We start from the raw sequence: 12,673 nt of genomic DNA on the forward strand, positions 1-12,673 counted from the left end.
AATATAGCCTACAACAATAAAGTAGCACCCTTGAAATCTCTGTGGTGCTTGTTTCTTGATTTGGCCTTCCTCAAAGGGCTGACAGGCATCATGATATGTTAATCCCTCCAAAGGTCCTCTGGTTTTCAACAGCTTCTAGAAGGCCATGAGGTCAGGGACCATTCGTGCTTCAGGGGGCAAGCTGTTCCAGAGAAGAGGGGTTACTGTAGAGAATGTGCACCATTAGGCCCTTTTTGCTGTTCCTCCTAGTAGCGGGGACCATCAGCAGGTGCTCCCCAGTTTTTGGGTAGGACAGGAGAAAACTGTTGGGGAAAGGTGGGTCTCTAAGATACTCAGGACCCTGAGACATTAGCCTGGAATCAGTCTAATTGTACTTCTTAAAATGACCAAATTTTTCTCCCCAATCATTTCTCTACCTTCTGAATGCAATGCCCCAAGTTCCTTTTGAAAAGCCAAAAAGCTTAAAATCCATTTGCATCTATGTTAGTGGAGTGCAGTATAATATACAGAGCCAGCAGTAACTAATTACCAGAAGAAGGGATTTCCTTAATGAGTGATAATTAAAGGCTGACAAAAGATCTGCACAAGGACTATATTTAGTTAAGTTGCTAGCTAGTTACCCAGGGCACCCCACCTTCTTTTCACTCACTGATCTCCACATAACGGATATTATACAAGGCTTGTAAATGTAAAGTTTCCGTTGAGTCGAGCTTGATTCTAGTGACTCCATCGACGTGTCCATGACATTTTCTTAGCAATAAAAATGGAAGGACAGAGAGGAAACCCAGTTCATAAGCCCAAAGGGAGGGGCGATTGTACATCAAGGGGCTAAAAGTGAGCAGCATTTCCAAAGCCAGCTGCAGAAAATGACAAAAAAGTTGCCGGAGCATCCCTTCCATTGCTAATGACTTAACTAAAATAACTGCCTTATGAATCACAGAAAAAACAGGCTTCCTCTGTCTGCTGGGGGCATATCTGGTGACCCAAGAACATGGGGGGTAGAGCTGCTAGTGTGAAAAGGCTTTTGTGGAGGAGGACAAGACTTCTGTGGAAGTGTGTGTGTCTTGCAACATGCAAACAGTACCATGATATTCTCAAGACTGGCTGATCACCAAACCGTCTCACACACTAAACTTTGGGCAGCAGATTCTGGATCCTCGGGCTCAAGTTCCTTGGACTGACACTGGAGGAAGAGGTCAACTGGACATGCTTGGACCTAGGTTGCTAAAAATGACTCTTCCGTAGGGGCGTCATTTTATCCAAGACACATACAAGTAGTCCTCGCCTAACAACCATTCATTCAGTGAGGGTTCAGACTTACGATGCTGCTGAAAAAACTGACTTATGACCGGTCCTCACTCTTATGACTGTTGCAGCATCCCCACAGTCATGTGATCACAATTTGGGCGCTTGGCAACCGGTTCGCATTTATGACCATTGCAGCATCATGTGGTCACACGATTGCCATTTTCAACCTTCCTGGCCGGCTTCTGGCAAGCAAAATCAATGAGGAACCATGTGATTTGCTTAACAACCATGTGGTTCGCTTAATGCCCTCAGTGATTCACTTAATGACTGCTGCAAAAAAGGTTGCAAAGTTGGGTTGGATTCACTTAATGACCACTTTGCTTATCAACCAAAATTCTGGTCCCAGCTACAGGACTATCTGTAGAGTTCTGTCTATCCTGTACAGCTAAATGAGGGCAACCAGACTTGGATGAAAACTGAGGGAACCTTTGTTGACACTACTGCAATCTCCAGTTAATTACGATGGTGTCCAGTTATGAGTGACCTTCACTCCACCAAATAAATTTTGCACCTTAAGGAGACAGGGAGTGCAAATGGCCACACACACACCCCCGCCTCTCAAAGCCACAGGGGAACCTCGACATTAGAATGCATTTCCCATCTTAAGTTCTACCTGGAGGACTTACATTGGATGCTCTCTGGCTTCAACATGTCCCCACCTTGTTCCATTAACAGCAAGCAAATGCGTGGTGGCTGCTATAGACCATTCTTGGCTCACTGCTCTGAGCGTGCTCTCTTCCGTCTTTCTATTGCTTACTCCAGAGGCCCCTTTAGATCCTCTTCTCGTCTTGCTCTTCGTACACTATGGCTTTGCCAGCCGTACCCCTCAATCAGTCTTCTTACTAAATTGTCCAACTGGCACCAACACACGTTTCCTGCCATTCTGCTCTCATTTTTAGGGGAGGAACATTGGTAACAGGCCCACTTCGTACATCATTCCTCAAAATACTCACCTGATCCGCACACATATGCTTTGAGGGGAAAAGAAGGTGCTTAATTGTGTGCTGTGTCTGGGAACTTAAAACTTCCACAACCATTTTAAAGCAGCATTGTGAACTTAAAGGGGAGAACTGGCAGATAGGAGGTACACAGGTGTTTAATTCTTCTTCTGCTCATGTTTCTACCATGTTTTTTACTCTGAAAATTGGGAAACCACGCATTTGGTGTAGAAAGCAGATGACGGAGGAAAGGAAAATGAAGGGGAGACACAGTTGTACAGGAGAAGTCAAACCTCCCTTCCTCACTATTTCTCTCCCCTGCCATGCTCAGCCAAGAACGGGGTTTCTAGACCTCAGTCTTCAGCCCAATGTTTGGTTTTAAGCAGAATATGTGAAAATCAGTGCTCGAATTTCATCTACAGGTAGTCCTCATTTAGCGACTACCTCATTTAGTGACCATTCACAGTTACGACAGTGATGAAAAATTAACTTTATGACCAGTCCTTGCATTTATGACCTTCACAAGTCTGTGAAGGAAAGGAAAGCTGAAGTAAGATCATAAGCACAGTTGTGGATTCACTTAGTGACTGCTTCATTTTACAACCAAGTTGCTAGTCCCAATTGTGGTTGCTAAATGAGGACTACCTGTGATATTTAGTTGAGAAAAAAGAAGCATGATTCTGGCTTCAGTTAGACTCCATCTTTGACATACTCCTCAGAAAATGCTAACTTTTCTCTTCTTAGATAATGTGATAATTTGTTCTATCCTATCATTTTATAGGGGGACACGGTGGCGCTGCGGGTTAAACCGCTGAGCTGCTGAGCTTGCCGATCGGAAGGTTGGCGGTTTGAATCCGCGTGACGGGGTGAGCTCCCGTTGCTAGTCCCAGCTCCTGCCAACCTAGCAGTTCGAAAACATGCCAATGTGAGTAGATTAATAGGTACCGCTTCGGTGGGCAGGTAACGGTGTTCCGAGTCGTCATGCCGGCCACATGACCACAGAGGAAGTGTCTACGGACAAACGCCGGCTCTTCGGCTTTGAAACGGAGATGAGCACCGCCCCCTAGAGTCGGACACGACTGGACTTAATGTCAAGGGAAATCTTTACCTATCATTTTATACATGTACATGTGGGAATCTTACGGTATATGTCATTGCTAAGAAAAAAATGGTGAAGTGGTTGAATGTCATCTCCTATGTGTATTATGGAATTCTTGTTATTAAATTGTATGATGTTGTTATGGGTTTAGGATTAATTAATAATGTTACATTGCTAGTTTGTTCATGCACAGTGAGCTGCTATGAATCTGCATGGATTTGGCAGCACACAAATCCAATTTATAATAAATAGTCCCACTTTTGGGGGAGATGGGCAGTGATGAAATTTGATGGATGCATGGATGGATGGATGGATAGATAAGTGCACTGGAGAATGGATGTTAAAGTTCAGAAGATGTCCTCTTAATATCTCATTCCATAATAGGAATGAGTGTCCTTTTAGCAGCAACTGCTTTCAAGAGGTCACAGCCAACGCCTGATGAAATTTCAGATGAACAGGCAGTTGCATATTAACTACAACCATGATATCGATCACCCTTTGAAGTAAGCGAAGATTTGTGTTCTGGAAGGGTGCTTGCAGTCAGCACAACAGAGGAGCTGGTCTTTAATTGCAGCTCCCGAGGTTTGTCTATAAACGTCACATATGTCTAAGGGCCATTAAAATTGGTCTGCAAAACTAATTTGCAAATGAATAAAACATCCTACCTGCCCTTATTAGTTGGCATATTTCATTTTGATGAGGCATTCTGTGAACCCTGAAACATACAAGGGAAGCTCCAAGGTGGGTTTGAACGTCCCTACCAAGAACTATGGATTAAGCATCAAATCACAGCCTGTTTTTTAAAATGTACCTTAGGAAACCTAATGAGATTCTCAGGATGTAGCTGTCTTCCTCTGAGCATTGCTTACAGCTGAAGGCAAAGAGGAAATTAAAAGGAAGAACAGAGGAAAGAGATAAACATGGAGCTGTTAGGGACAAAATGCATGGAAGACAAAGACAGCGTGACTGGATAAAGATTGAATGGTTTGTGGAATTTTGGGGTGGTGGTGGAGATGGGGTTTTCTCATGGCTTCTTCCATCTTTGTTCTTACTATTAAGAAAGCTCATTCAGCAAAAACAGGAGCCTCACACCATCGTTGAGTAGGTAGACCTCAAGTTTCAATTTGGAGGCAACCTCACTGACCTCTGCAGAACAAGAGATCATAGGTACTAGATATTAATTGTTTTACTGTGTGTGGCAGTGTGTGAAATTACTTGGTATCCTGTGGACCTTTCAACAGACAAAAAAAAAAGATTTTGCACTATTGTAGCTCACATAAAAGGAAAGGTTAATATTACAAGCACATTGCCAATGGAAAGTCAGGGACTCTGTGGGCTGAAGCACTGAGTTTGAGCCTATGAAAGACAGGGACTCAAGTTTTTGAACCCCTGAACTTGGGTGCCAACCGAGAACAAACTAAATTTTCTTCGCTTCATTTGCTCATCTGTAAAAGGGGAGTAACAGGGATCTGCCTTACAAAAACCAAGGTTTTATATTACATTAAAAAAACAGCAAGTTGTAATAATGCCACAGAGTAGATTTTGGTTACCGGCTTTGAATCCTGCATCCTTCAACAAGACTTTCTACAAATGAAGCTGTTTCAGTCCATAGCTGCAGGCGAATTTCTCCAATTGGGTTGGAGGAATAAAGGAACAAGGATGCTGGAAAAGTTAACCGGAATCACAGGACGGTGGTCGTGGTGGACATAAGAAATGAAAGAGCCAACCCAAGGACCTGAAAAAGTTGTGGACATCCAAAGGCCATACAACAAGACGAACGCAAAAGGGCAAATGTTTACAAAATGCAAACTGATGCAAAGCTGGCCTTCGGAAGAGCTCGAAGGACCACCGTGCCTACCTTTTTCCGATGTCGGTCGTTCTTTGCCAGACACGATCGCTGCAGGGAGAGGTAGCCCCCAATCACCTGGATCTCCTCCACTGTGGGGTAGCGCTTCTTCATGGGCACCTCGGCTACCGGCGGAGTGCTCCCAATGCCATTCTCCATGGCCGTGACAGGTGACACCGAGGGCTTCCGAGGATTGATCGTGATGGTGTTGCCACTGCGACGCTGCATTGCCGGATGGGGGGATGAGGCCCGGCCCAGGCTTCCCATCCTGACATCCTCCTTAACTTTGCTGTTGCCACTGCGTCTCATGGCCTCGGCCTCAGGCGGCTCCTCGACGTCCGGGAGAAGTTGTTCACAGCTGGGTGAAGAGCAGGAAGTGGGGACTGGGGGCTTGACTGCAGGAGGAGAAGGGCTGGCTTCCTGCTTGGGTTCTGGGGGAGGGGAGGCCGAAGCTCGCAGTGGCACAACCATGAAGGAGTTCCGGGAGTGGAGACGCAAGTTGGCCAAGGCTTTGCCCTGGACATCGTCCTCGGCTGGATGGAGGTCCACTGCTGCCTCCAAGTCACTGCTCTCTGCCCTGGGCCCTCTGTCTGGGGACGTAGCCTCCCTTCCCCACCTTTTTCCAGTTGGCGAGCGCCTTGGAGGACTATCTGGCCAGCCCTCCCCACTGCTTGATTTAGCCTCAAACTGGCTTCGGAAAGATGCCACAGTGCAAGGCCCAGGGGATGTCAGTCCTGGAAGGTCACAGGGAGGGTTGGGGAGGCTGTTGACCCAGTGCGGCCGGGCTAGGTTGGGGTCTGCTGGAGAGTGGACTGGTTTCTTTCCCCCAAAGGTGCTTTCAGTTAAATTCTCAGTGCTGAGGGACTTCACCGGGGGTGATGGTGCCACCCCTCCACCGTCCTCCTGGCTGAACCGGCTGAGCAGTTTGCTCACCCGCCCTCGGCGTTGCTCTGGCAGCGATGCCCGATGCTCAGCTCTGCCTATGGCATTGAGGTCCTCCACGCTGCGGCTCAAAGCCGACTTGACAATGAAGACCTCGCCCGCCCGGATCTCGGTCACGCTGCCCCCACGGCGTGCCAAGAGCTCATTCAGGGACTCCATGCTGCCTGATTTGGCTTCTCCTGAGGGCCGTTCACTAGCCAGCTGCGCGGGTGGTGCCCCAGAGGCTGTTTCAATGATGATGACGTTGTCTGCCCGCAGGGTGCGGACGCCTGGAATCTGCCCGCACAGATCCACGATTTGCTTGGCTTTGGCGTTAGCAAGTTCACTCTCCGAAGGGACAGACTCCTGATGGCGACGCTTCTCCAGCTGAATGAAAGGGTTTTGGTGGACTGGGCCAATCTTCTCCTGCAGCACAGAGCTCTCTGGCTCCCCCTCTTGGCAGGATGACGTTGCAGCAAGCACAGAGGCTGCCCCGCTCTCAGTTTCTCCTGGTCCGCTGGGTTCAGAAAAAGAAGTGCTGGAGCCTTGTTTGGCCCGGCGTCGTTCGATAATCTCCCGTTTCCAAGACGGCATCTTAGCCATGCGGTCTTGCTGTTCCTGTTCCCGCCGCCGAGCCTCCTCTTCCTCCTTTCGCCGACGCTCCAGCAGCTGGAGCTTCCATTCTGGCAGTGGTGGAGTTGAAGACATCTTTGCTGGAGGAGTGAGGTAGCAGGAAACAGGAGGAAAATCTGGGAAAGAAAGGGGAGTGGAAAAAAAGAAAAGGAAAGATTGGGTGGGATGTTCAGGGGTGGAGAAGGACACAAAGCAAGGGAAAGCAGAGGGGGCGGAAAGAGGATTGTGAGAGCAACTTAAAGAACATGAAAAGGAAAGAGATAAGGAAAAATATGGAATAAAAGAAGGGGCGAAGAAAGTGAAAGAAGAGGATCTGGAGCCGAGTTGGAAAAGAGTAGAAAAGGGCCTAGAGAAATGGGCAGTGGTTGGAAAGGAGAAGAGAGACAATATTAGAGTAACAGAAAATGGAGGCTTAGAAATTGAAAATGATCAGAGGAAAATGGTAGGAAGAGACAGATGGGGGTGAAATAAGGAGGAGCTGGGTTGGAAAAGGAGAAGGAAGGATGGGAAAGTAAGAGGAATAAATCCAGGAGAAAGAGAGTGGGAAGGTGTAGCTCGAAGGATGAGGAAGATGATCCCATAGAAGAGGTTGCAAAATTACGTCCCTCCAGCTATTCAAGCAGGGGAAGAGAAAGAGAGAGGGATCAAAGCCCTCCTTTGGGCTCAGTCTTTGATGTTTTTCTCCCTTCCTCCCTCTCCTCATCCACTCACTCTTTCCAACTCATGTCACGCACACTGTCTCTTGTGTCTTGGGGAGGCGACAGTTCTACACAGGGCTCTTTACACAAGGAACCCAGGCATCTGTGCAAGGGAGCAGAGGAAAAGGTGATTCGTTTCCTTTAGGTCTGACCCCATCTTGATGGCCAGCGCAAGGGCAGTTAAAGAGTGGAAGGGCAGGGAAAAGGGAAGAGGAACTACCAAGGCTTTTAAAAAACTGCTTTCTTCAATGTGCTTTTGTATTGCAATCAGCCTTCTCATCTAACCTTCCTTAACGGCTGTTAATAAAAAACCAAGGAACACGGTTACACCTGAGTAAGCAGTCTAGATTGACACAGCCCTGTGCAGTGATACGAAGAGGATGACAATGGGGCAGGTTTATTTAGAGGGCAGTTTTATGCCATCAGCTCAGAAATAAGCCTGCAATGGGAGTTACCCCTGTGTATAGGATTGGAGCGGGAGTGAAGAGGGAGCCTTTTCACCCCGGGGCAGGGAACCTGATTGCAAACAGCCACGATCTGGGAGGAACAGGAATTCCACCCGCATGGTCTGTTTAAGCACAACTGGCACTTCAGACACAAATGTTTGCACAGACCCCTAGGGGGTAGGGGAAGGGTCTTTAATCCGAAGCTAGACGGGGAGGTGGTTTCAAGAGTCATAAAGAACCTGTAACTGGCACGTTGGCAGTAGTCAGGAGATTTAGATGTATTTACAAGAAATGTAACAGCAGGGTTAAATGTTAGGATTTTCAAAAGCAAGCTAGGGTAAAACTGAACGTGTTAAGGGAGAGAGATTCTGGGTGGGCCCAAGGGAACTCCAAAAGTTGGACAGGAAGGGGCTTGTGAGAGGAAGGTCAACAAGATAAATATAACTCGAAATTACCAGAATCTGAGCTTCAGAATTTCAGAGAAGTCCAGCCGTTCAAAAGTCTAGAAAAACAACCGTGATGGAAAAGATGGCAACACTAAGTGGGTTTTGGTACCACGATCCGACTTGTATGTTCTGGACTAAGTTAAAAGCCGGGACATCCAACCAGCGGATGGGGCAGATCGCTTTGCGCTTAGAATCTAGGAGCCCGGAAGGATAATGCTGCTTGGTAATTTCCCCTCAAAAAGAATTCTGTACGTCCAGAGATTTCCAAGAACCGGAATGTCCAGGAATTTGGAAAAGAAGCCTTAAAATAATCTTAAAACGTTGGTTCCCAAGTATCCAAAAGCGATCCAGAAGATAAAAGAACCCTTTGATGAGCAGGGGAAGGACTCTTCCCGAGAATTAGGACTGAACGGGAATGTATGTGAGAAAGGGAGCAACACGTGTACATCCAGGCGACGGAGATCCAAAGACCCTTTCTTTCCCTGCACTTCCCGCCTCTCGCGGAAGGCTTCAAGGATTCAGAGGAGCCCAGAAGGAATCTGGAGGCTGAGCAGATGGCGACCAGGAGGGTTGCCACACCATCTGAGAGGAACCCCAACGGGAGCCGCGGCTGCTCAATTCCTCCCAGCCGCCAGGAATTCCCGGTTCTTTCGAACCAGGAAGCGAAGCAATGGATCCCTGTACGTACGCTTTCAAGCCGGCTGGATCTTGGAAGACCGAGGCAGGCGAGAGACTACTGTAGATCCTTAGCTTGGTCCACGGCTGAGGGAAGCCGTCTGGCTCCAGCCGGTCCCGCTGGCCGGAATGGAGGGGATTTTTCAGCCGCCTCGCTTTCTCTTCCTTTTTTTACCAAGCCAAGGGAAGGGAGGGATCTACGCGGATCTGAGTCAGGGTTCTTGCTGGAGGTGAAGGGCTGGGGCGCGCAGATCCTTCTCCTCCTCCTCCTCCTCCTTTCCTCGGCTGCTTTCCAAGAAGCCGCGTTCGCGATCGAAGCGGCGGCACACGACTGAGGAGCCAGCCGGCGGGCGGGCAGGCGGGCGGCGGTGGGGTGGGGGAAATCTCTGTCGGTCTCTGAACGCATCCACCTCTAATCCTCTGCCGCCGAGCTCCACCTCCACCCGGCTGCTAAAATCCTTTAAGAGGAGAAGGGAGACGGGGGAGAGAGAGAGAAGGAAGGAAGGAAGGAAGGAAGGAATGGGGGAATGTGAAGGGGAGGAAAGATTGAAAGGGGAGTGGGGACGGAGCCAAAGAAAGAGGAAAGGGGAGGATGGGGGTCTTTGTGTATAAACAGAAGGGGAGGACAATGAAAAGGGGCGGGGCGGGGCGGGGCGGGCAGCAGACAAATGAGGCGGGGGGGCTGGCTGGCGGGCGATGAAGACAGGAAGGGAGGAGTTGGTCTGTCGCAAATGTTTCATCTGAGAGATTTCCCATTTCAGGGCTCTACGGTTCTAGACCACAGGAGGCCACCGTAGTCCGACGAGGAGATTCTGACCCGTGGAATCAGAGGGGCCTTCTCTAACCCGTAATAGCCGATTCCTCACGCTTTCTGCACCTCCCCTTGCACAGAACGCATTGCCCCTTCCAGTCCCACAACCGTAGCTCTCCCTGAGCCCTTGATGCAGCTCTTTGTACAAACGTGTGTTTTCCACAATTCCCGTGTGTTGGGTTGCATCATCTGCAGCCACTGTGGGCTGTGGTGGGAGTCGTAGTCCAACACATCTGGAAAGGGTCAGGATAGGGAAGTCTAGTGATTCACATGTTATACTTCCTCTGAGGAGTAAGACCCTTACTAGTGCTGAACAGTAAGTACCAAGAATTGGTAGGTCGTAAAATTTTTAACATGGTGCAGAATTCTTCTTTCAGGCCTTCAGGCAGAAAAGCTGTCCCTTCTCCCCTCACCTCTGATGGTCAACCTAGGGATTCAAATATACATTCCATATTTAAATATTCCATTAGGACCATTGTAAAACCAAACATCCAGGGTCTGTACAGGGTGATCCAAGGACACTGGTATCAGCTGTTAAGATATGCTGGATTTTGAATATCTGGCATGCCATCCAGAGGCAGCATTCCTCCAAACCAGTTTTTGCATCCTACTGTCACCACACCAAGCTGGTGTGCAGTCCATCTGCGTGCCTGAAAGCTGATGAGGATCCATCATTCATAGTTATCCTAAGAATCCAGGAAGATCATTTAGAACTCAAGTTCACTGAAGCCCAGAGTTCTTTCTGAATATGCTTGCCAGAAATGCCTTGTGGATCCCAGTCTGGTCATGGAGGAGCTAGCCTGGGATGGCTTGTCCTGATTTCTGTAAAAAGCAGGGAGGAGATGCTACCAACCACCAGGATGGCATTCCCCTTTCTTTCTTAGAGCACATCATCTTCTCTAGTTGATGGGGGCATCTTGGGAAGCTTATCTGACTGAATAGTTTTATATGGACGTACAGTTTGGGACCAAGGACAAATATTTCTATAACAAGAATGGGTTATAGAAATATAGTTCAGAGCTCTGCTGAATCAGGCCATCAGCATTCTGTGTGATGTTGTGGCAAACTATATATCTGGGAAGCTCTCAGGCCAGGACTGGAGGGTGATCCTTCCCTTCTATTGTCACTTCCCAGCAACCAACAGTAAAGGAAGGAGGAAACAGCCATCTGATCTTCCAGGAACCAGTCCAGTCCTCTTTTGAAACCATCGCTACTGGCTGTCCTTGACATAGTGAGGTGGAGAATTCTGCAGTCTGCATCTGCCTGCATTTAATTTCAGCCTGTGACCTCGATTTGAATATTATGAGAAAGAGAGAAAAAGGTCTCTCTGCCCCTTTTTTGCAGCTTTTCTATCTCTCTAATATTCTTTTTAGATAGCCAGTTTGGTGTAGTGGCCAAGGCATCAGGCTGAAAACTGGGAGACTGTGAGTTCTAGTCCTGCCTTAGGCATGAAGCCAACTGGGTGACCTTGGGTCAGTCCCTCTCTCCCAGCCCTAGGAAGGAGGCAATGGCAAGCCTCTTCTGAAAAACCTTGCCAAGAAAACTGCAGGGACTTCTCCAGGCAGTCTCCAAGAATCAGACATGATTGAACAGATTTTTTTAAAAAAATCTTTTTAAGGTGTGATGGCCAGAGCTATATGCAATACCCCAATGGCAGTCTCACCATAGATTTATGTTGTTGTTTATTCGTTCAGTTGCTTCTGACTCCTAGTGACTTCATGGACCAGCCCACGCCAGAGCTTCCTGTCGGTCGTCAACACCCCCAGCTCCCCCAGGGACGAGTCTGTCACCTCTAGAATATCATCTATCCACCTTGCCCTTGGTCGGCCCCTCTTCCTTTTGCCCTCCACTCTCCCTAGCATCAGCATCTTCTCCAGGGTGTCCTGTCTTCTCATTATGTGGCCAAAGTATTTCAGTTTTGCCTTTAATATCATTCCCTCAAGTGAGCAGTCTGGCTTTATTTCCTGGAGGATGGACTGGTTTGATCTTCTTGCAGTCCAAGGCACTCTCAGAATTTTCCTCCAACACCACAGTTCAAAAGAATCGATCTTCCTTCTCTCGGCCTTCCTTATGGTCCAGCTCTCTCAGCCATATGTTACTACTGGGAATACCATTGCTTTAACTATGCGGACCTTTGGTGTCAGTGTGATGTCTCTGCTCTTAACTATTTTATCGAGATTGGTCATTGCTCTTCTCCCAAGCATTAAGCGTCTTCTGATTTCCTGACTGCAGTCAGCATCTGCAGTAATCTTCGCACCTAGAAATACAAAGTCTTTCACTGCTTCTACATTTTCTCCCTCTATTTGCCAGTTAGCAATCAAGCTGGTTGCCATAATCTTGGTTTTTTTGAGGTTTAGCTGCAAGCCAGCTTTTGCACTTTCTTCTTTCACCTTCATCATCAGGCTCCTCAGTTCCTCTTCGCTTTCAGCCATCAAAGTGGTATCATCTGCATATCTGAGATTGTGAATGTTTCCTCCAGGGATTTTAACTCCAGCCTTGGATTCCTCAAGCCCAGCTTGTCGCATGATGTGTTCTGCGTACAAGTTGAATAGGTAGGATGAGAGTATACAGCCCTGCCATACTTCTTTCCCAATCTTAAACCAGTCCGTTGTTCCGTGGTCTGTCCTTACTGTTGCTACTTGGTCATTATACAGATTCTTCAGGAGGCATACAAGATGACTTGGTATCCCCATACCACTAAGAACTTGCCACAATTTGTTACGGTCCACACAGTCAAAGGCTTTAGAATAGTCAATAAAACAGAAATAGATGTTTTTCTGAAACTCCCTGGCTTTTTCCATTATCCAGCGGATATTGGCAATTTGGTCCCTAGTTCCTCTGCCTCTTCTAAA

The 12,673-nt window shown here is 47.8% G+C and overlaps 1 protein-coding gene across 1 annotated transcript in view; it reads right to left on the reverse strand.

Annotated features, from left to right (window-relative positions):
• Window positions 1-9,579, reverse strand: part of PPP1R18 (protein phosphatase 1 regulatory subunit 18) — a 37,916-nt gene extending 28,337 nt beyond the window's left edge. The window contains exons 1-2 of the mRNA XM_063291337.1: window positions 8,345-9,579; window positions 5,204-6,861 (exon numbers count right to left, since the gene is read on the reverse strand). Of these exons, the coding sequence (XP_063147407.1) occupies window positions 5,204-6,820 (1,617 nt within the window). The 5' untranslated portion in view covers window positions 6,821-6,861; window positions 8,345-9,579. The remainder of the gene's footprint in view (window positions 1-5,203; window positions 6,862-8,344) is intronic.
• Window positions 9,580-12,673: the final 3,094 nt, after the last annotated feature.

The sequence above is a fragment of the Candoia aspera genome, chromosome 2 (genome assembly GCF_035149785.1).
Source record: "Candoia aspera isolate rCanAsp1 chromosome 2, rCanAsp1.hap2, whole genome shotgun sequence".
Taxonomy (NCBI): Eukaryota; Metazoa; Chordata; class Lepidosauria; order Squamata; family Boidae; genus Candoia; species Candoia aspera.